This window comes from Castor canadensis, chromosome 2 (genome assembly GCF_047511655.1).
Source record: "Castor canadensis chromosome 2, mCasCan1.hap1v2, whole genome shotgun sequence".
Classification (NCBI taxonomy): domain Eukaryota; kingdom Metazoa; phylum Chordata; class Mammalia; order Rodentia; family Castoridae; genus Castor; species Castor canadensis.
The window spans coordinates 19,461,604-19,484,102 of NC_133387.1; the positions used below are offsets into that span (position 1 = coordinate 19,461,604).

The 22,499-nt window shown below is 35.5% G+C and overlaps 1 protein-coding gene across 7 annotated transcripts in view; it reads left to right on the forward strand.

Moving 5' to 3' along the window:
* Cnot4 (CCR4-NOT transcription complex subunit 4) overlaps window positions 1-22,499 on the forward strand; it is a 117,121-nt gene that overhangs the window by 80,754 nt on the left and 13,868 nt on the right. For 5 of the 7 annotated variants that reach the window (XM_020182916.2, XM_020182918.2, XM_020182917.2 and 2 more), the window contains 2 exons: window positions 4,248-4,497; window positions 5,340-5,837. In XM_020182916.2, the coding sequence (XP_020038505.1) occupies window positions 4,248-4,497; window positions 5,340-5,837 (748 nt within the window). Of the gene's footprint in view, window positions 1-4,247; window positions 4,498-5,339; window positions 5,838-10,622; window positions 15,496-22,499 lie in introns of those variants that run through there. The other 2 variants (XM_020182920.2, XM_020182921.2) reach the window with 1 other exon arrangement.

The window sequence follows — 22,499 nt, forward strand, 5'->3', positions numbered from 1 at the left end:
TAGTACTGATAGGTATGTGGTGATTCCTGTCATTTAGTTGTCTTAGTTGTTTGAAGGTTTGATTGTGTGTACCTAAGTTGAGGTTACTCTCTACTGTCTTGCTTTTTCTTTTCCTGTGGTTTGGTGCTGCCTGTCTTTTCATGGTTAAGTTGGGTTTCGCTTTCTGTGTGCAGAATCCCTTGCAGAATCTTTTGTAGTGGTGGCTTTGTGGTCACATACTGTTTTAGTTTCTGCTTATCATGGAAGACTTTTATTGCTCCATCTATTTTGAATGATAGTTTTGCTGGGTAGAGTATCCTGGGGTTGAAGTTATTTTCATTCAGTGCCCGGAAGATCTCACCCCACGCTCTTCTTGCTTTTAATGTTTCTGTTGAGAAGTCTGCTGTGATTTTGATGGGTTTACCTTTGTATGTTACTTGTTCTTTCTCTCTTATAGCCTTCAATATTCTTTCCTTAGTTTCTGAACTTGTTTTAATGATGATATGTTTTGGAGTAGTTCTATTTTGATCTGGTCTGTTTGGTGTCTTGGAGGCCTCTTGCATGTGTATGGGAATATCTTTCTCTAGATTTGGGAAATTTTCTGTTATTATTTTGTTAAATATATTACGCATTCCCTTCGCTTGCACCTCTTCTTCTTCGATGCCCATGATTCTCAAGTTTGGTCTTTTGATGGAGTCGGTGAGTTCTTGCATTTTCTTTTCACAGGTGTTGAGTTGTTTAATTAATAGTTCTTCGGTTTTTCCTTTAATTACCATTTCATCTTCAAGTTCTGAGATTCTGTCTTCTGTTTGTTCTATTCTGCTGGATTGGCCTTCCGTTTTGTGTTGCAGTTCTGTTTCGTTCTTTTTCCTGAGGTTTTCCATATCATGGGTGGTTTCCTCTTTAATGTTGTCTATTTTTGACCTGAGTTCATTTATCCATTTATTCATCATGTTCTCTCTTTCATTTTGGTGTTTATATAGTGCTTCTATGGTTTCCTTTATTTCTTCTTTTGCTTTTTCAAATTCTCTATTTTTGTTGTCTTGGAATTTCTTGAGTGTCTCCTGTACATTTTGATTGACCCTATCCAGTATCATCTCTATAAAATACTCATTGAGTACTTGTAGTATGTCTTCTTTTAAATTATTCTTGTGGGCTTCATTGGGTTCTTTGGCATAGTTTATCTTCATTTTGTTGGAGTTGGATCTGAGTTTCTGTTCTCTTCATTCCCCTCTGGTTCCTGTACTAATTTTTTGCTGTGGGGAAACTGGTTTCCCTGTTTTTTCTGTCTTCCTGTCATTGTCCTTGGTGTTGTTACTGTCCCTGTACTGTGTGCAATTAAGTATTTTATAGTTTGTAATAATAACAATGGTGATATTTAGAGTGGAAGGGTGAGCTGAGATGGAAAGCAAGAAGTTCAAGAAAAGGGGAAAACAAATACACAGACAAGAGGGAGAAAACAGAACAAGGTGTCAGACAAGAAGGTTTCAAAGGTATAAACAGGGAGCTTTACTGTACTAATTGACAGTAAGCTGAACAGACATTAGAGAGACAGAGAGAGGATTGAAAATCAAAAATAAAAAAAATAAAGATAAGAATAAAAATAAAAAGTAAATGAAAGAAATATCTATATATATAAATGAATTAAAATAAAATGGAAAATAGAAAATTAAAAAAAAAAAAACCAAAAAAACCTCCAAGTTCAAATGCAGTGAAGTTTCGGTCTTAATTTGGGTGTCTGTCTCAGTCTCCAATCCTGGAGATAGTGCCTCAAATGTTGTTCTGTAGTTGTCTCATCAAATGGGACTCATAAAGTAGAACAAAACTACACACACACACACACACACACACACACACACACACACGAAAAAAACAAAACAAAAAAACCCCAGCAAGTGTCCCAAGTTCAAATGCAATACACTTTCAGTAAGTTCTTCTGCTTGCAGGTGTAATTCGGTTGTTCTCTCATCAAAGGTAGGGAGAAAAAGAAAAAAAAGAGTCTGGAGACAGTTCTGTGAATGGTTCTGTGGCTGTGGCTTGCCTGCCCGCTGCTGTCACCCTGCTGTTGCTGGAGGCGTTATTTATGCAGATCTCTGGGGTGAGCTTAGCACTCACCTGGTCCCACAGGCTTTGTTGCTCAGAGTTCTCCGGAGCGGGAGCCTCTGCTACAAGCTTTCCCCTTTCCAAGCACTGGGAAAGGTGACACTGCCCCCACATTCTCAGGCCTGCGTGTTTATCTACAGTTCATGTGGGAGGTGGGTCTTCCCCCCTCTCCTGTGCAATTCTCCTCCCACCTCCGCTTTCACAAGCTTTCCTGCTCCTGATTACTGGGCGGTGCTGCTGCTCCTGCCAGCCGCTATGTTTGTTTATAGCTCACGTGGGAAGTGGGTCTTCCCTCCTCTCCTGTGGAGTTTTCCTCCCTCCGCCACTCTTACAAGTTTTCCTGCTCCTGGTTGCTGGGCGCGCCTCGCCCCCCAGTCCCACCAGAGCGCCTCCGGCTGCCTGGCTTGTTTATTTACAGTCCCGGGAAGGGTTCCCTTCCCCCAATCTTCAGCGCTCAGTGCGCCCCACCCTCTTTCCAGCATGTCTTTATTCTTATTGCTTATTACTCAGTTTCTCTTTTTTCCCTGGTGGAGATCAGTGTCCAGGGGGCTATGCTGCTCTGGCCCAGGCTTGTCTGTGGGATTACTGCGGTACCACGAAGCTCACCTTGTCTGCGTCTTCCCAAGCCATGTGGGCGCGGGTGACTGGCGGCCTGGGGGTCCTCCTGGTTTCTCCGTTTAACGTGGAGATTCTCTGTGCCTGCTGGAGGTGTGGAGGGGTCAAAGTTTTGCCTCTTCTCAGTGGTTTTGCTTGCAAGATGTGTCTCTAGCATCTCTCCAAGATTACGTTATAGGAGGCTCGCTTTCTGTTTTGTCCCTCTAGCCACCATCTTGGAATCCTCCAGAAATTTAATTTTCTTAATCCATAATGTGTTGATACCTTTCATCATCCATTTAAAAAATACTCAAACTTTAACAGTTGGAAATTTTATATCAATCCTTTTTCTCTTTGAACTCATTTTTTTATTTCTGTTGTCATTACAGAGTTTTGTCTTGATGCAGCATAACTTTTGCTTAAAAGCATATACTTCTATCAAATAAAAATAGGCATATAAATTTTGAATTAAAATAGTTTTGCTATAACAAAGCATTAAATGCCTTTTTTAAAAAGTTTTTATTAGTATTGCATTGATAAAGATAGCATGTTATATTGGAAATTTATCTCTAAGTGAGGTGACTGGGTCATTTCAAAATTAGTTTTCATGTGTCCGTAGGTGAATGTTATGTACTGATAAAATGAGACAATTTTTGCAACAATTCTGGTCATGTTTTTCATTTTCCTAAGATTTAAGTGCGAGACAGACCATTTATCTAAATATGTACATGAGGAGGAGAAGGAGTGTTATATCACCGTCACTCAAATCCTTGAGTTCCTTCTGAATTAAATACCTAGGAGTCATATATAGATTTTTCATCATCACTATTTTTTTTTTTGGTGCTGGGAATTGAACTCAAGTTCTTGCTCATGTTAGACAAGTACTCTACCACAGAGCTATATCCCAGCTCCCGTAATAGTAGTTTTTTGTTAGTACTGGGGATTGGACTCCTAGCTTCATGCTTGCTAGTCAGACACTCTACTGCTTGAGCCACGCCACAGTCCTTATTTTTTGGTGAATGTTTGAGAACAACTTGATTAGATCTTCTTTCAGTTTGGTTGAGAACTGAAATGTTGGAAATCATGTAGTTTCCAAAGGATCTAGACATGAGAGTTGGTCACTCTCTTACTAATTAAACATTTCAGCTCCTGGAAGGTTTTTACTCTCGAGCAAAATACTGCCATAAAATCTCAGAGAGTGAGAAATATTCTTTTGTTTGTAAAGTGAGAGGAGTAAGATTATAAAAGAAGAGGAGATCAGTTTAGTTTTTTTCAAGCTGTTAGGTGTTTGTTTGTTTGTTTTAGTGGTACTGGGGTTTGAACTCAGGGCCTTGAGCCTGTTAAGCAGGCACTCTACCTCTTGAGCCATATCACCAGTCCAGGCAATTAGTTTTTTAAAAAGTGTACTTGTGTAAGTTAATGATTTAATTGAATTTCTCCAAGTTTCATTAAAAACTCTTCAGTTCTCTGGTTTAAGACCGTTATTCTAGTATATTTACTTGTGAACCTTTTAAATTGTGTCTTACTAAAATGTATAAACTTACATTATTTTCTTTCCCTTTTTTATTTAGATACCTAACAGTGATACACCTTCACCACCACCTGGTTTATCAAAATCCAATCCAGTCATCCCCATCAGTTCATCCAATCACAGTGCAAGGTCCCCTTTTGAAGGGGCAGTAACAGAGTCACAGTCATTATTCTCAGACAATTTTCGCCATCCCAACCCTATACCAAGTGGGCTTCCCCCTTTTCCCAGCTCTCCACAGACATCCAGTGACTGGCCTACAGCACCAGAACCACAGAGCCTCTTCACATCAGGTACGTAACAGCAGTACCTAGTATTAATAATTAGGCTCTTACATACTCTTTTTTTTTTTTTGGTCCTTTGTTCCCATCTTTTAAAAATGAAAACATTTAAACTACATAGAATTAGATGGTAGATAAATTTGTTATGTGGTCTAGAAATTACTAGAAATCAGTGGTTCAATCATTTCCCCAGTAACGAAAACTTACTTCTCTGGAAATTGTTAAGGACTTATCTTTTTCATCAGTTTTGTAATCGTGTGATACAACTTAATATGCCTATCTCAGTTAACCAAGTTATTTAGTAGTAAAACTATATTTTGTCCTTTTTTAATTTTTTTCTTTGGGTTGTGCTGGGGTTTGAGCCGAGAGCCTCATGCTTGCTAAGCTAAGCACAAACTCCACCGCTTGCACCACTCCAGAGCTAGTTTGTCATTTTTTAGCCATTTCCATTAAAAAAAATATTTGACATGGTTTGTATTTGCATAAGAGCAATGCTTTTACCTTTTTGAAAGTTGTGGATTTTCTTGTTTTGTTGTGGCAGTGCTAGGGATTGAATCCAGGGCCTCGTACATGCTAGGCAAGCGTTATCACTGAGCCACACCTGTAGCCCTCATCATTCGGTTTTTGAATTTAGTAATTTAAGAATGAAATCGCTGCAGAAATATACAAGGCCTTTTGAGATTAGTGATAAGAATTCATACAGATTTTGCATGTATTTGTTTTAATTCATAATGTGACATGCTTATTGTTTTAATTCATAATGTGACATGCTTAACTTTTACTAGCGTAGATATTCATGAAGTATGAAAGGGAACTATTTATTTTATATTCATTACTATATTTCTTCCCAACAGAAACAATCCCAGTGTCATCCTCTACAGACTGGCAAGCAGCATTTGGCTTTGGTTCTTCTAAACAACCAGAGGATGACTTGGGTTTTGATCCCTTTGATGTTACTCGAAAAGCCTTAGCAGACCTGATTGAGAAGGAACTGTCCGTCCAAGACCAACCTTCCCTTTCGCCCACATCTCTTCAGAACTCCTCTTCACACACTACAACCGCCAAAGGTCCAGGCTCTGGATTCCTGCATCCTGCAGCACCTGCAAATGCCAACTCTCTTAATAGTACCTTTTCAGTCTTGCCACAGAGGTTCCCTCAATTTCAGCAGCACCGAGCAGTTTATAATTCATTCAGTTTTCCAGGCCAGGCAGCCCGATATCCTTGGATGGCCTTTCCACGCAATAGCATCATGCACTTGAACCACACAGCAAACCCCACCTCAAATAGTAATTTCTTGGACTTGAATCTCCCGCCACAGCACAACACAGGTCTGGGAGGGATCCCTATAGCAGGTAGGTTCTTTTAAAGTCTTTGAGAATTTGTGAATAACTCATGCCTTCAGGTTATTGGGTGGGTAGGGAGGGAACTGTTTAATAAACAAAGTACTTACTAGTCTTAGAAATTTCTATGAAAAAAAGTTAAAGTCTTTATCCTAATTAAAAAATTTTAATTGGATGGATGCCTTGTAATATTGAGCTTTATAAGGATGGTGGAGTATTATACCTAGGTATTGTTTGAAAGCATTTGCTTAATAGGATAGTTGCCAAACATTCATATAGTATATAAATGCAAAAAGAAAAAGAATGGGCTCTGAAATTATGGTGTTAGAAAGCCCAACACCATAGTACAGATTCTCATTTCACATTCTAAAAGTAAAGTGTTAAAAAAAATTAATAATTATTGAGAGCATGAGGGATAAAGCCACTCTCTAATTGCTTATCACAGCTTCTTATTTTCATTGCTATACATATACATATATGAGGACTGATTATTAATGTTTTATAAACATACCATAATGTCAGACATGTGAAAAAAATTGTTCAAGGAGAGATACCCTTTTAGGCTGTATTATGTTTTTATTTCTGGGGAAAGTATTAGGTATATATAAGTTAATACAATTTTGATGCCAGAATACTTCTGGTTTTGTACTGCTACCCTTAAAGGTTTCAGAACCTTTTGGGTTTTAAGATCCTATATAGCAGTTTTTAGATGAAGTGTGTTCTAAGGAGGCCATTCTTGTTAATAATGTTCTTATTTACTTTGGGCTTTAGAGACATGTAAAAAAGAGCTTGTTCCTCTCCTGATGCTTTCAAGTAACAGTCTTCCACTCTATTACAAACTTTATATAATTTTATTTTTGTTCCTTGTCATGGCCTTTAAAATATGACATGACATAGTCTTATTAAAATAGTGTGCTTTTACCAGTAAGGTGTTCTTTCTCTTGTTTTTAGCAAGGTTGAAAGATGTGTTTACAGTGATTCACCAAAATTCTTTGGCTGTTTTTCCTTAGAATCAACATTTCTGTTCTAGGCAAGTAGCTAGGTTTTCGTTGGTTGCTGTGGATATAGTGAAGTTAACAGTTGATAAAGTGACTTTAATTTACATAAATTTGAGAGCACCTAATGTGGTTTGCACATTGATGGGATTCATGGTATTCGTTTGATTATGGTAGGTAGGTGGTTAATTCAAAGTGGCATTTTTTAGTTCTTTCCTTCTATGCAATATCTACCTAGGAAATACTGAGTGTTCAATTTTGTATACCTTTTTCTGCTCTTCCATTTAAGATAGCATATTAGAACGTAATTTTGTTTTTTGCTTTATTTTAATCATTTAGAAAGTGACATTTTAGTTACTAGCATATCTTACTACTGATCATAACATTAAAAGTTAGTTAAGTTCCCCTAAATATTTTAAACATATAAAAATAAAGTATTAAACCTAACTTTAACAGGCTATATTTTGGCTCCTAATTGTTCAACAATGAACTAGTCCATATGGACAATACAAAAGAAGTATAAAGTATGGATACTTTTTCCAAGTAGTTGAGATTGTACTTGAAAAGATAAAATTAAAATGTTATATGAAGTTGGTAACCATATTATGGTACTGGAATCTGAGAGACATCTGTAATTTTGGGGGAGTCTTCATTAAAGAAATAGGAATTGATCTGTTCTGTGGTATTTTGAATTTGGGTTAACAGTAGGGGAGAAGGCCTTTTACGTTGATGGAAATTTCCTGATAGAGGCCATAGAGACAGACATTAGAATGTTACTGCATTAAGAAGCTGTAGAATTGGGTCTTTAAAAAAAAAAAAAGTAGAAATGCTTTCTATAGCAAGAGGCACTTTTTAAACTGTAGAGAAACAATGAATAAGAAAATGAGGAGTTCTGACAGGGAGGCAAACAGCATGGACTTTAGTTCTTAGCTGTCTTCATTTTGTACTTACTACATGATCATCTTCAATAAACTATCTGTTCTCACAATTTCTTAGTCATCATGTTGTCCATTAGTACCAAGGAGCAGTTTTAACCTAAGTGTTTCAAGCCAATAGATATTTTGAAATGCCACTCTGGTAATGAGAAATCACTGATTTGTGAGTGTAGTTGTCCTCATATTATTTGAAATTTCATTTAAAATAGATAATTTAGTTTTTAAATGTGGCATTAAATTGTAGTTCTATCTTGTGGGTTTTTTTTTTTTCTTTTTTCCTTTTGCCATATACTCCACCATAAAGCATTAAAACTTTTTTTCAGAGATGCTAAATATTAAGTCACCAATTTTAGGTTCTGAATTGTTGTATGTGGTATTTGGCAGGGGTGGGGAGGAGAGTTTGTTATTTTAGATTTTCAGTTTTTGGCTATCCATATTTGCTTGGTATTTAAATGGTGACTTGTGGTTAAACTTATTATTAAATTATTTTTAAAGCTTTGAAGACTAGAGAAATTTAATTTTACTTTACCAAAATATTTTAAATTGTTATCAAGAGTCACAGGAGAATACTGGATGGCTTATGAATGAATGTGCTAATAAGGAAGTCTGAAAGCAGAATAGTTGTTTAATTGTAGGTAGATGATTTAGGGTTGTCAGTAACTATTATAAATGATAGAGTAAAAATCTGGAAAACTGTATACATCTTAACTATGTCCAATTTGAAGCAATTTACTTAGGTAATATATTTTTTCTCCCCTATCTCTAGATGTACTTGAGTTGAACTATTTTCAGGGGCTCAACTTTGTATCTTAGTTAATATCATGGGACCTTATCTAGGGTGGTAGTTCGTTAAATGTTTCAGCAATGGAGACTACATATTGTTTCAGTAGGAAATGCTAAGATATACTTAGTATGCTGAGCTAATTTTATATGGGAACAAAATGTGTTCCCTGACCTATCTGTGCAAATCAAAGGTGATAGATACAGATACCATGTATGCTTATTATATATTTGTATTTAAATTTTAATTTTTGGTTTAAGTTAAGTATTACAATACATATATATCTGAAACCTGTCATGGGAAGAATAGTTGCCTGAGGTTTGACAGAAATTCAGCTTTCATTTCCTTTGTCTAAATGAAAACATTTTCAGGTTTAAAATTAGTTATTTCCTTAATTAGGTGAAATCTTTTTAGCAGCATTTTCTGGGCTGTACATCTGGTTTGCTAAGTTCAAGAGGATTTTTGAAATAAATATTCTTGAGGGGGAACTTTGATTAGTGGACAGTTAATGGCAAATCCACTTAGTTGTTTTATTATTGGGACCATGTGCCTTTGTTCTGAAAAGTGACCTAATCTTGTCCAATTCCTTCGTTTTAGGAATAGCAAAACTGTATTCCAGAAAGCTTACATAATTCATTTAATGTTATACATTCAAGTAGTAGTAGCAGTAGAATTAGGATAACAACAATTTATAATGGAAATGTTTTTCCAGTACAGTACTTGATGCTCTCTTTCACAACTGAAGATCACTGGCAGGTGCTTTTACTTGGCTTTCTTCCCGTAGTAACTGATTTTTGCTCTCACATTCTTGCGAGTCCCTTTTTATCAGTAGTACCTATTTTTGAGACAGATTGGCTCAGTTCAGGGATACGGCTTATAGTAAACACAAACAGAATAGAACAAAGTTTATTGACTTGATAAAAATCAGTCTCTTGCTTAGCCCTTATTTTACTACGTACTTATCAAAAAATCTAGTCTAAAATTGCTGTGTACAGCCTCCTTGCTATTTGCTTGTTTTTTTTAAGGAACTTTGCTGATTTATTGAAAAATTATGAAATAGGTTTTCTATGGATTGACTTTTTTTTTTTCTACACTTTGTCAGTTAAGGTGTCTTTCCAAATGAAATTTTGCAGATTTATTTTTCAAAGAATTTTCTGCCAAGATGTTTTTATTCCATAATGCTAAAAATTATTTGGAAAATAAATAATAGTAAGTGTAAGTCTGTAAGCAATGTTATTTGAAGATATAATTAAAAAATATTTAAATTGTTTACACTTGGGATCTTTTGTGTTTTAATTCAGATTTTACTTATGAGAGAGCATTTTTCTTTAAACTTTCTTTGTTTCTGTGTTAAGTATTTTCAGTGACTTAATTGAATTTTGAGTCACGTGTGAAATAACTCACTTATACTGAAATAACTGAAATAATTACCAATTATCATTAAGAGAATGGATCTCATTCATGTATAGTTCTCTGACCTAGAAGTAGTCATTTCACTTTCAGTCAGTTGGGTTATTGTATTGTTAGCATTTTACTATTTTCCCAGTTACTTCAAAGTACTCATTAAATTTCAGATGTTATTTGTAAGTTTACTAAGTTAATATTTATATCTGTTATTTAATTTTTTCCTAATATATGACTTATGCCTTTTAAACATGGATTTATAATTTTCTTTCAAAAATTAGCTTTTCACTCTGGTGAATCAAGTCTTAATGTTTTCATAAAATATTATTTACCATTAAGGAGTATCTATATTTTAAAGGGGTCCAATTGGCTTGGAAAGGAATGGCTTTCTGGTCTTTTTTTTCCCCCTTTTTTTTTTGGTAGTATATTTGTAATCAATCTATTATTTTCATCTTACTTGTGACATAGTATTAAAATTAAGAGTGTGTTTAGAGTTGAACTACTTTCTAGGTACTTGATAAGTTTATTTTTTAAAATTCATGTCTTGTTTTCACATCCAGATTCCAACAATTAAGCATGTATTTTATATATGTATCAGTATTCCAAATATTGAAATCATTTATAAAGGGACTGTTAACAATTCTAGTCACCCATAACTAGACCATGACTGACTTTTCCACAGGGGAAGAAGAGGTGAAGGTTTCGACCATGCCACTGTCAGCCTCTTCCCATTCATTACAACAAGGACAGCAGCCTACAAGTCTCCACACTACTGTGGCCTGACAACAGAACTGAGAGGAGAGGATTAGACTCTGGGGTGCTTGCATGGGCAACCGGATTTTTGCATGATTCCTTTCTGATTTTGCATTTAATGTATACACCCAAAAGAGCCAATATAAAGTTCCTCTTGCCTACAACTAGCGTGTTACCTCATAGTTGCTGAAGTATTCCTTCATTAGGCCTTAACATAATTTATTAGCATAATAATTTTGGCATTGTTTCTCACGAGTGATACTATTTTTAACTCATACAAATAAACTTGTAGTACTAATTAAGATCCCAGATGAGATTAGCCAGAATTGTTCTTATTTTGGCTCTATTATTTAAAATATGCAAAGGTAATGGTAGTTCTTTGTTTTCTGATTTGTGAAAAAATGGAAATATCCTAATCTACTCTTTGAAATTTTTGAAAATTAAGAAGATAATGTCTATTGCATTCTTTGAATACTTGAGAAGAAAGAATACATATAAAACAAAATTGATGGTGTCATTTAATACTTAGAGGATGTTGTCAGCAATTGTGTTTAGCTGCCTAGATTTATATTATATATTATGCATTACATGTGTAGAAACTGTTTTGTTTTCTCTCATTTGCACATTTGCACTTTCTTTTTGAATGGTTGTTAATTATACATAGATGGTTAAAAGATAATTATTATGCCCTAAATGCAATATAATCTCTTTTCTAATGCACTGCCTAGTATGCCAAGAAATGCCTCAAAAACAAAATTTCAACTTTTAGTTGACTTATCAGAAACTTGAATACGGGATAAACATTGTATGTGAGTAGCGGATACAGTTGTATAACATTTTTTGAGCAAATAGTAGTTCAGTGAGTATTTGTTTAGAAATTTTATTGTTTAATAATTGACCTGTGATAATAAGACCATAATTACCTGGCCAGAATGAGACTAAAATGGAAAAGAAGAGATGTCTTCTAACATTAGGGCATGTAAATGGTAATAGATAATTTCAGTTAATCACAAAGAATAGTACTTTATTAGGACATAATGTAAAGTGATGTTTTTGGTAATATAAAATTTCTTGAAATAGTTTCAAAGCTGATAACAAAAGAAATTAACAGAACTTAGTTCTAAGCAGTGGATAAAAGCAGATTTAGAAAACATGACTGTACTCTGCCAAAATGAAGCATCTGGGAAGAAAGTGAAAGTCAGATCTTCCCTTGAGATTTTAAAAAATAATTGTGATGAAAAGGTATGCCTTAATTTGTTTAAAAATATATGAAAGGGGTATTTTGTGAAAACCAAGAAGTCAAGATTTTAAATAATGATAAAATATCTTATTAGGAGATGATGTTAATTTTATATGGAGTTGGAATTTTCAAGGTTCCTTCTCTAACATCTGATTACTTTATATTAATTATAATGTACTAAATTGAGTGGCTTTACCCTGAGTTTTAGTGGGGTAAACCAAACCTATTCTTAGATATCCTTTGATTGGCAACTGAGAATACAGAAGTAGCTAGTTATCTAGACATTTAAATCATTTTTATAAAATTCAGCATAAATGTTAATCTCTAATTTCTATTTAGAAGTGATTTAAAGGTAACATTGTAAGAACAAATCACCATTTCAGAAAATACCAATAAAATGTTGTAGATTAATTAAACCTCAGCCATTGACCATGGCTTAATTTAATTATAGCTTTCATTTTAACTGCAAAAGGCTAAGAATTTGCTTATGTCTTCTGTGGAACTAAAGCCCCTGGGTCTTGTGAACAAAACTTTGCCTCCATGTAGTGTTGTTGGCTTTCTCCAGCTCTCAATGCTAGCTTTCCATTGCCTACATCTTCTTACAAGGCCATACCAGGTGATTAGCTCCCATTTACTCACTTCTTGGTGGTGGGAGATATACCTGTTGCACAAGGCTTCTTTCCTTACTCATTCTTTTCCTCTTTCTCATTCACACTTGTACAGAAAAACTGTCCAAAAGTTTGCCCAGAGTCCTGATAGATTCCCAAAACTGTCTCCCTGCCTACTTCTACTCCCTACCTACTTCAAGCACACTGTGAGTCATGGAAATGGGGGAATGCTTTTTTTTTTTTTTTTTTGGCATTTAGATGTCACCACCTAAATTTTACATAGAAGGGTTAAAAACTACCTTATAAGTCATTTTGTAATTTCTAAACTTTATAAGGTGTCACCTTTTTGCTTACTTAATATTTTATTTAATATGGTTATTTAGAAGTCTTGAAAGCCATTCATAATTTTACACTAAAGCACAGAAGAAATTATATACTACATAAAATAAAGTACCATTTCATGTAGTAAGCAAATTGTAACCAAAGTGATGGTAAAGAATAAGAAATTCTGGCCAGGCATGGTGATGCTCACCTGTCATCCTAGTTACTCGGGAGTGGGAGATAGAAGAATTTCAGTTCAAGGCCAGCCCAGACAAAAATTAGCTTAGCTAGGCCCTATCTCAGAAGCAAGTTGGGTGTGGTGGTACAAGCCTGTGGTCCCAGCTGCTCCTGGGATAGTGGTAGAAAGATCATGGTCTGAGGCCAGCCTAGACAAAAGCAAGAGACCTTGTCTGAAAAACAGAGCAGAAGTAGAAGGGTTGGAGGCATGGTTCATGTGACAAAGCACTGAGATCAACCCCTGGTACCGCCAGAAGAAAGAAGTGTAAAGCTTCAGGTTTGTTGTTGTGAACTCCTGTATGATTCATCTTGGCAAGGGAAACTCTTACACTTTTATATACCTAACCTTTATAAAGTGACTAGTCTTTTCCTTACCATAGGAATTTTTAACCTGGAGTCCAAACTCTGCAGGTACATGTGAAATTGTGGATTTGTGTATATGTGCATATGTCCGTTTTTTCCCTAGGAGAGAAGGTTCATAGTTACAAGATTTATAAATGGTTTCCCCTCTCCAAGGGTGGGGAAAAAAATGAATTAAGAATTGCTGCCTTAAAGTGAATTTGGTGCCACTGTAGGTAATAGAGTACTGAATGATTTTAGTTATATTATGTGAAGTGCCTCTTTATTTTCTTAAAGATTCCATTGAAAATAATGATTTCCTTTTCATTCTGCTGTTGCATTTTGTTTTTTCAGGTGGTATACTTTTGTATAGTCTCCCCTTATTTCAACAAAGTGGTAATTAACTATTTGGGCATTTGTCTGTGTAGTAACCTGAGTTAGATCTTGAGGGATGCAAAGCTGAATACAAGATTGAATAAAATACAGATCCTATCATCAAGGACAACAGTTCAGTGGCAGTTTTATTTAACATTATTTTTTTTTTACCAAGTCAGCTCTTGATTTATTTTAATCACATCAATAGCCATAATAGCCTAGACTCATTTCATTATTCATCTGTCAGGCAATGGCAATAAAAGGTACTTAATGTTTACACTTCAAAATTTAAAATACATGATATTTTGGGGAGAGGTAACAAAAACCTTAATAGGAAAAACATACATTAATTATTCTAATTTATGCATGTAAATGCTTGTGGCTCTTACTCTTAGTATTATGGGAATTAAAGTAGAGCCTTCTATGTGTGTTCCTTTAAAGTAAACAACTTTGATGCATTTTTTCTGTGTGCATTTCTGTGGCCATAGCTCCTGTTTGTATGATAATTCCAAGCACCTTCAAGACTGCCTAAGCTCTCTTTTGCTTTGATACAGGTCTATAGGGAGGTACACAAATTGAGGCATTCCCCAAAAAGCCAAGAGAAAGGAATGAAAATGAAGACCCTCATGTTATTTATGCAGACATAAACTGGGAGACATTTTATCCAATGTTGATTTTTGTAAGGATTTGGATTTTTTTGTTTTTTGGTTTTGGTCTTGAAGTTTTCCCAGATTTGCTTAATTGACTTTAAGAAATTAACATACAGTATTTTCTGGGTTTTTTTTTTTAATCTTATAGAGAAGTGATAAAAGCCCAAAACAGTTTGTATGTAGACAGGCACACACACAGAGTCTTTATTCCATAAAATTGGTAAAGTAACCGGGCATAGTAGCTCATGTCTGTAATTCCAGTCATTCTAGAGGTGGAGATCAGTAGAATTGCGGTTCAAAGCCAGCCTGGCCAAAAAGTTAGACCCCCCCCCCATCTCAACTAATAAACTGGGTTGTGGTGGTGTATGCCTTTCATCCCAGATACATGGGAGGCCTAAACAAGAGGGTTGTGGTTGAGGTCAGCCAGCCCCCAGCAAAAAGCATGAGACCCTATTCAAAAAATAGCTAAAGCAAAAAGTATTGGAGGCATGGAGGCATAGCTAAAGGTAGAGCACCTGCCTAGCAAGGACAAGGCTGAGTTCAAACCCCAGTACTGCCCTATACCCCCCCAAAATTGGCATTATCAAGTCATTTAATTCTCTCTCCCTCTTTCTTTCTCTCCCCCTCTCCCTATCTCTTTCTACTCCTCTCCTTTTCCCTCTCTCTCTCTTATCTCTTCTCTTCTCTTCTCTTCTCTTCTCTTCTCTTCTCTTCTCTTCTCTTCTCTTCTCTTCTCTTCTCTTCTCTTCTCTTCTCTTCTCTCTCTCTCTCTCTTTCTCTCTCTCTCTCTCTGTGTGTGTGTGTGTGTGTGTGTGTGTGTACCTACTCTACCTTCTTGAGCTGGTTAAGTGGCAATAATATATGCAGGTCTTCATACATACATGTAACATTCAGTGAGCAATCAGATGCCATGCTGGTACAGAAGTAAAGATAAAGAATTTAAGAAGTTATTAGTTGATACAGAGAGCAGTTTCATAAAAAAAAAAAAGTGAGACTTTTTGACTTTGGAAGATGACCTAAATGTAGATGAAAGCAGGGAGAAGTCAATACAATAAAGGAGAAGGACTGAGCCATGGACCAGAGGGAGAAATTTCTAGGGGTTGGGAGAAAATGGGACAGCGAGGAGATAAGATTCTCCTGAGTTATATGGGTCCTTACAGGTAAGCTGGGATAAGTTCTTAAAGCCTTGTAAATTAGGAAAAGAATTTACTCTTGATGTGATAGGGGTGAAGAGCTATATGGTTTTATCAAGGATGTAACTTGATCGTAGCATTTTAAGAAAATAATTTGGTAATATATTTTATTGCAATTAGAACGAGTTAGAAGTTCTATTACACATTGTATTGGCTTGAACTAGAACAGTAATTGTTGGGATGAAGAAGAAATTGTGAGAAGTCAGAAAGCATAAGATATGAGAAAAGGCCTTTAGGTTTGCCTGGGTCTCTAGTGACCTTTAAAATACAACTTTCATAAAAAAGATCCAGAATAGGAGCCAGATTCCTAAAATTAATAGTAAATGATAAGGATATGGATAGCTACTTACTTAGGACATTTGTCAAGAAAGGGGGAAAGAAAACTAGATGATAACAAGAAAGGTAGTAGATCTTAGACATTACTTTAAGGGTGGAAACCTGAATGTTTAAAGATGGAGCATATAAAACCAACTGAGGAAGAGATTGACAGTACTGAAGAGAAGATGGCTAATTTAGCAGGATAACAGACGTCTTCAAGAAGGAAGAAATAAGCTCTTGAGGTGAAGTGGTTTAGCTTTAGAGAGGTAGGATATATCTTTCTCTAATTTGTCAAAGCATTGAAAAGATTGGAGAAAGAAATGAGAATAGATGAAGGGGCTCATATCAGTAATTACCAGAATATATTATTGCTTGAGAATGAGAGTAGAAGAGTAGAATTGGGAGCCTGTCCAACAAAAGGGGGAAGATTAAATTAAACCGATAAGAATAAACCTAGAAGTGCATTTGAAGTAAAGAATTTCCTAGGGCTGGTGGAGTGGCTCAAGTGTTGAGTGCCTGCCTAGCAAGCATGAGACACTGAGTTCAGACACCAGTACCATCCAAAAAAAAAAAAAAATTGCCTAACGATATAGGTCTGCTCAGTAATTTTTAGAATTCAAATACATGTGGGTTTTTTTTTTTTTTTTAATATCCCTTAGTTTAGCACAAAGCATCGGGAGTGGAAAAAGCAAGTAAGAGCTTGGGTAGAAGGTGAAGAAGATAAAGACATAAAAATATTCAAGATGACAACATTGAAATATCTAATGTTGTAGTCAAGAAGAGACCACTAAGGCAGTTTTCTGTGAACCAGTGGTGTGAGCCATGTGGGACTTCAGTGATTTTAGATTTGTAAGCTGGCAGAGTGGCTCAAATTGTAAGAGTACCTGACTAGCAAGCAGGAGACCCTGGGTTCAAACTCCAGTGTTGCAAAAAAAATAAAAAGTAGATTTGATAATGAAAAACCAGAGTAGTGTTGTTAAAGGAATGACAAATGACAGTGTCAATGTGATGGCCTCTCAGTTCCAAATGATAGGTGAAAAGCAGAGAAAGGATGGTAGGTAGATGTCTTATAAGGGATGGAAGTTAAAAGGAAGGCTTGCTTTTATAATTCCTTAGAATCTCTTCCTCCAGTCTTTTTTGTTTTTTTTGAAAGTATGATGTGAGTCTATATGAAAGCAACTTGTAGAAAGCATGGTACTGCCTGGATCAAGTTTCTTAAGAACTGAAATGATCTGAAGAGATGTTAGGAGGACATGGAAGGGGGAGTGCTGGAGCTAGGAAAAGCCCTAGATAAGATGAGGCAGGTGTAAGTAAGCCCAATGCATGCAAGGGATTGGTAGAAGTGTTACTTATGATATGAAGGATTAAGATGGGAAGTAGGTGTGGGACATAATGAGTCTGGTAGTTGAGGAGCCCATATTACAGGTGAGCTAACTTCTCCCAACCTTAGAAGTAAACCAGAAAGCTCGCAACCCATAGGTTTTCTCCACTTACGAAGGCAAAGTATCTCACATAGTTGGTTTTGACCATTCTGTCTGATTTACATAGCAAATTAAAATTAACATCAGTATATTAGTGAAGAATAGGAAAAAAGAGAAATTAAGCATTTTAATCTACTATGGTAGTTTATAAAAATATTTTGGTAATTTTTCCCAAAAGAGAATGAATGTATCATGTGGATAAATAAAAAGCTATAAATTATTGTGCTAATCTACTCTTGGTCCTTAGATTTTGCTACTTTGTATATTTAGAATGTAACCTTTATGAAAAGTTGCTGAATTGTAATAGGGCACAGATGAAGGTATATATTTGCACTCATATACATATTCTCATCTAATTAGCAGTGAATGTACCTAGTTTGGAAGCAACCTTAGTTTCCTGTCACTAAAATATTTTTAAACTCATCTACACTTGTTTCCATATGTGTCAGCTGAGATAGCAGCTCTGTCATTTAAAGTGATAATGTTTGGGAGTATAATTCTTTGCTTAAGAATACTATGTTTGTGAAACCACACTGATGGATAAGCCAGTGCTCCTTGCTCCTCCCTTCTAGTCTGTGATTTGCTTCCATGAGTATTAGTGTAGTCACCTTACATTGCTAGTCATACCTTAGTCAGCTACTTTAACTGATTTGGTACCTTAGTCTGGAGGTAGTTTCAAAGATTCACTCTTGAAAATTCAAGATTCATTCTGTTTCATGGTCTTGGATTTGAGTTATACCAAAATCTAGCTGAAATCTATTAGGTACCTAGAACTGAAGGCAGTAAGCCTGAGTAATTCAAGCCACTTAAAAATTGGACTAAAGTACCTAGAAGCTCCATGAAACAGCTTGAAATTGCTTGAGAACCAATCCATTTTGCCCAGGTTCCTTTTGACCACACCTCCTAAGGCAACTATTGATTTCACTTATAGCGCATTTCACTTGTTGACAATTATTACAAAGGTTTGTAGAAGCTCCAAACTGATCCTAGAACATACTGTTCTTAGAATATGTCTTTTCCTGCTTCTGTTTGGTACTCAGACCCTCTGTTCTGTTAAAACAAATCCAAAAGCAATACCCTCAAAGTTCCCCCCAATATAATTTATAAACTCTTTTATTAATGTACCCAGCACCTTTAGTTTTTTAATAGAGGTAAAATTCACATATAATAGAATTAACTATTTGACTTTATACAGTTTACTGACCCAATTCTGTTCTTTAATTATTTCAGTGTTAAAGTAAAAAGACTGAATAACCTGTGAGAATTTTGATCCCTCCTTACTGGGACTATGTATTAATGGCTGTACCCAGACACCCAATATTTTACCCAGTAGGCTAAAAGTAAGGCTTAAAAGACTTAAGCCTTAAAATATTCCATATTTCTCAACAGCAGTACTACTTCAACTTAAAATTTTGGGGGAAGCAACTTTTATATCTCCTTGTGCCTAAAAATCAACAACAAAAAAGCAAGGATGTTAAGGCACAAGTCTCTTAGAAGATTTTCTTTCCTTTAGGAAAAATCATCTGAATAGTTTTGAAGTAGTAATAACAGACTTACTCTCTTCGTGATGCTTAATTAGCATTATGCAAGAAAGATTTACTTAGCCAAAATAAACTAACATTGGCATGTGAGATTGAATATGTGTAATGGGTATGTAGGTTTTATATAATTTTCAGATAAATCCTCCACTCAGTGAATATAGAAGAGCACATAGACTCAGGCCATTTCTCTATCACTGCTCATGTATTTATTACTGCTGTTTGAATTAATTCATATGTTCAGAATCAATGGTGTATTTTTATTCTGTCTTTAAAGTTTTTCTTTTGTTTTAAGAAAGCAAAGAGTGTTTAAATGCAATGATGTTATAATACTGGTGCCCAACTCCCCCCTGGTTATATTTTTTTCTGAACAAAGATTGTCATAGCTTTTTCTCATCAAATTGTTCCTGCTACGAAGCATAATGATGTCACACTCTTTGGGAAATTTTACAGATAAGATAATTAAAAAGGTCTGTATTAGAGTCCTGGAAGTTGAGAGTTCTGATTGGCATAACACTCAACAATGCTTTTAAGTATCAAATAATAATGATAATAATAATAAAGTTCAGAAGGATTGCGATTTTCCGTAGTCACATTCAAACAGTAATCTAAAGTTCCTTTAACCTGCTCTCACCATCCGAATTTGGTTCCATACATATAACTCAGTAGAGTAAAGAACCTAAAGATTCTGGGAATATATCTCTTCCCTAAATAATGTTGTGTCTTACAGTTTAATTACTATAGTAGTTTTCTCAAGTCAAGGGCTTTCAGCTGTGAATCAGTGCCAATAATGAATTGAAGGCTTTCAAAATACCCATGAACTGGCAGCTATGTTATCAAAGAATCTGTAAGTTGTCAAGTCAGCCTTGTGTTAAATGTGGCCCAGTGATCTTGGAGTAACTTTAAGAGGGGAAAAAATAAATTATAACCTTGTAAGTAGACTTAATTATATAATTACTAATGTCAGAACTAAAATAAAGAGTAAAACAGAGGTGGAATTTAATTTACCCTGGACTTTTCTGCAGTACCAAAGAGCACTTTAAGGACCAGCATGCATCACCACTAGATTGCTGACATCTCTAATACTACAAAAATGAAAAAATACTTACAGTAATGGCACCAAGACATATTACACCTACACTAAAGTACTCTCAGATTCATATTTGAAGAAGAGCTATCCTGTGCTACACCTTGCAAAATGATAGCATATCTGCTGGAGTTTTTTTGTTTTTTTGTTCCTCCTCCCTCCTCCCCCACAATCAAGGAGGTGGTGGTTTTCAGCATACTGAAACAGGGAAAGCTCCCACAAGGATTCAAAGATGATAATACCATCACCATCTCTAAGAAGAAAATCAAGAAAGCCGACTGCAATCAACTCTTGTTGCCTAATGCTATTTCCTAATATGGTGAGATTGTGTTTTGAGGACTGTACTATCATTTACACTCTGTTATCAATCTTAGAGCAGAACACAGTGATCTGGAGCTTCACTGGGATGTTTTAAAACCTAGTCATGTTCTATGTTGGCATTTGCAAAAAATCTGACACTCTGAAGTGGTTTATTTTTTCCTTTATTACGTCTGTAAGTTGAGTACCCAACTAAAGGTAAAGGAGGTCCTGTATTACAACTTCATCAACTATGTAGGGATGTTGTTCAGTGGCCTTAAACTGAGTTTTGGGTTGCATGCCATTGTTTTATTTATGCTTTCTGTATTAAAACTGCTGGGGTTTACTACACTTAATGATTATGGCATTTGCTTAGCGTGTGCAAGGCCCTGAATTTGATGCCCAGCACTAAAAAAAAAATAAAAAATCATATGGATTACTGATCTATATGACCTACTTCCTCCTAATACCCTTTTAGAGTAAGATGTGTTCCCAGGTGTATTTCTTTTTCACTTTTTAAAAACTGTTCAGTATTAAACCTAACTATAGTCTTCTCTTCCTAGACAAGTATAACATTTAGTCTAAACAGTCTTGTTTTGTATAAACTCTTAAGACCTTACCTGTATTTTAAAGGGTAGGTTATTATTTAAATATATTAATAAAATTATTTAAATATTCTCCAAATATACAAAGCAGCCTTTATAACAAACCTTCAGGTTTTCATTCTTGATCACCATGAGTCTCATTCTAATAACTTGTGTTCAGCTCTCTATTCTGTTTCTTTTTCCTTTGTAGAACAAAGAAAAAATTCCTTTTCCATGTAACTGAACACAGTTAGTAGGGAAATCACAGCTAGATCTTAATTTTTACTAACTACATGATTTCCCTCCTGGATCCAAATAAGCCTGGATTTTCCCTTTTCATAGGCAAGAACTTTCCTTGTCAGACTGCCAAGTATTCACTCAGTGTCTCTATACTCAGTTACTAGAATCGCCAGACCCCATGTCTCCCTAGGAACAGTTCTGCTAGCCCTTCAGCTTATTTCCAAACTTTTTAAAAATTTTAATTGATCATACTCTTTCTTCTTCTCTTCCTCCCTTTTAATTCAAAACAATATAGTTAAACAGAAGGCATAGTCTTGGTTTTGAATTAGGTTGAAAAACAACACTGCACTGTTAAATGTTGAATTAAAGTGGAGCACACTGGTACGCACCTGTCATCCCAGCACTGTGGGAGGCTGAGATAGAGAGGATCTCAGTTCCAGGCCAGTCCGGGCCAAAAAAGAGACCCCATCTAGCCGGGCAGCGTGCCATGCACCTGTCATACCAGCCTGCTTTGGGAAGCATAAATAGGAGGATCATGCTCTAGGCCTGCCTGGGCAAAAAGTGAGACCCTGTCTCAAAAATAACCAGAGCAAAAAGGGCTTGGAGGTATGGCAGAGCACCTGCCTAGCAAGTATGAAGCCCCGAGTTCAAACCAGAGTACTACTCCCCCTCCAAAAACAAAACAAAACAAAAAACAGTTGAATTAGTAAAGATTTTTGACATTGGAAGGTTTTGGTGTTACTTAGTTTACTCCATTTTTAAATTGATTAACTCTTTTAAAAAAACTTAATACTTCTAAACAATATAACTAAAATTCAAAACCTTCCAAACAAATTGATTTTAATTGAATTTTCACTAAAATATTAGTTTTAATCAGTAAAGCTAGTTACAGTTTCTGATTTATATTTTAAAAATGTATTCATCTAAATCTTCTTTCCCTCTTTCCTTCCTGCCTTATTTTGAAGTAATGTTCAACATTGTCTGAGAATTGGTTCTGTCAAGGCTATTTCCAGCAATCTTTTCCAAATTCAGCTAACTCATAACTAAGAATGAACACTTGAATGAACACTTACATAAATACATATTTTAAATGAAAATGATTTTTAAACCAAGGGCACTTAGTGGACTGGTGGTGAGCATTTAAATCTTTGGCATCATCAGAGTCTTGAATTGTTATCTTCCACAGGAGTATCATCTTTTGTAGGGCTGGGAAGGATAGATTCTTACTAGGCGTGTGTGTGTGGCATAAGCCAACTATGTGGCATAAGCAATGTAAGTTGTCAACACCAGGGCTTTGA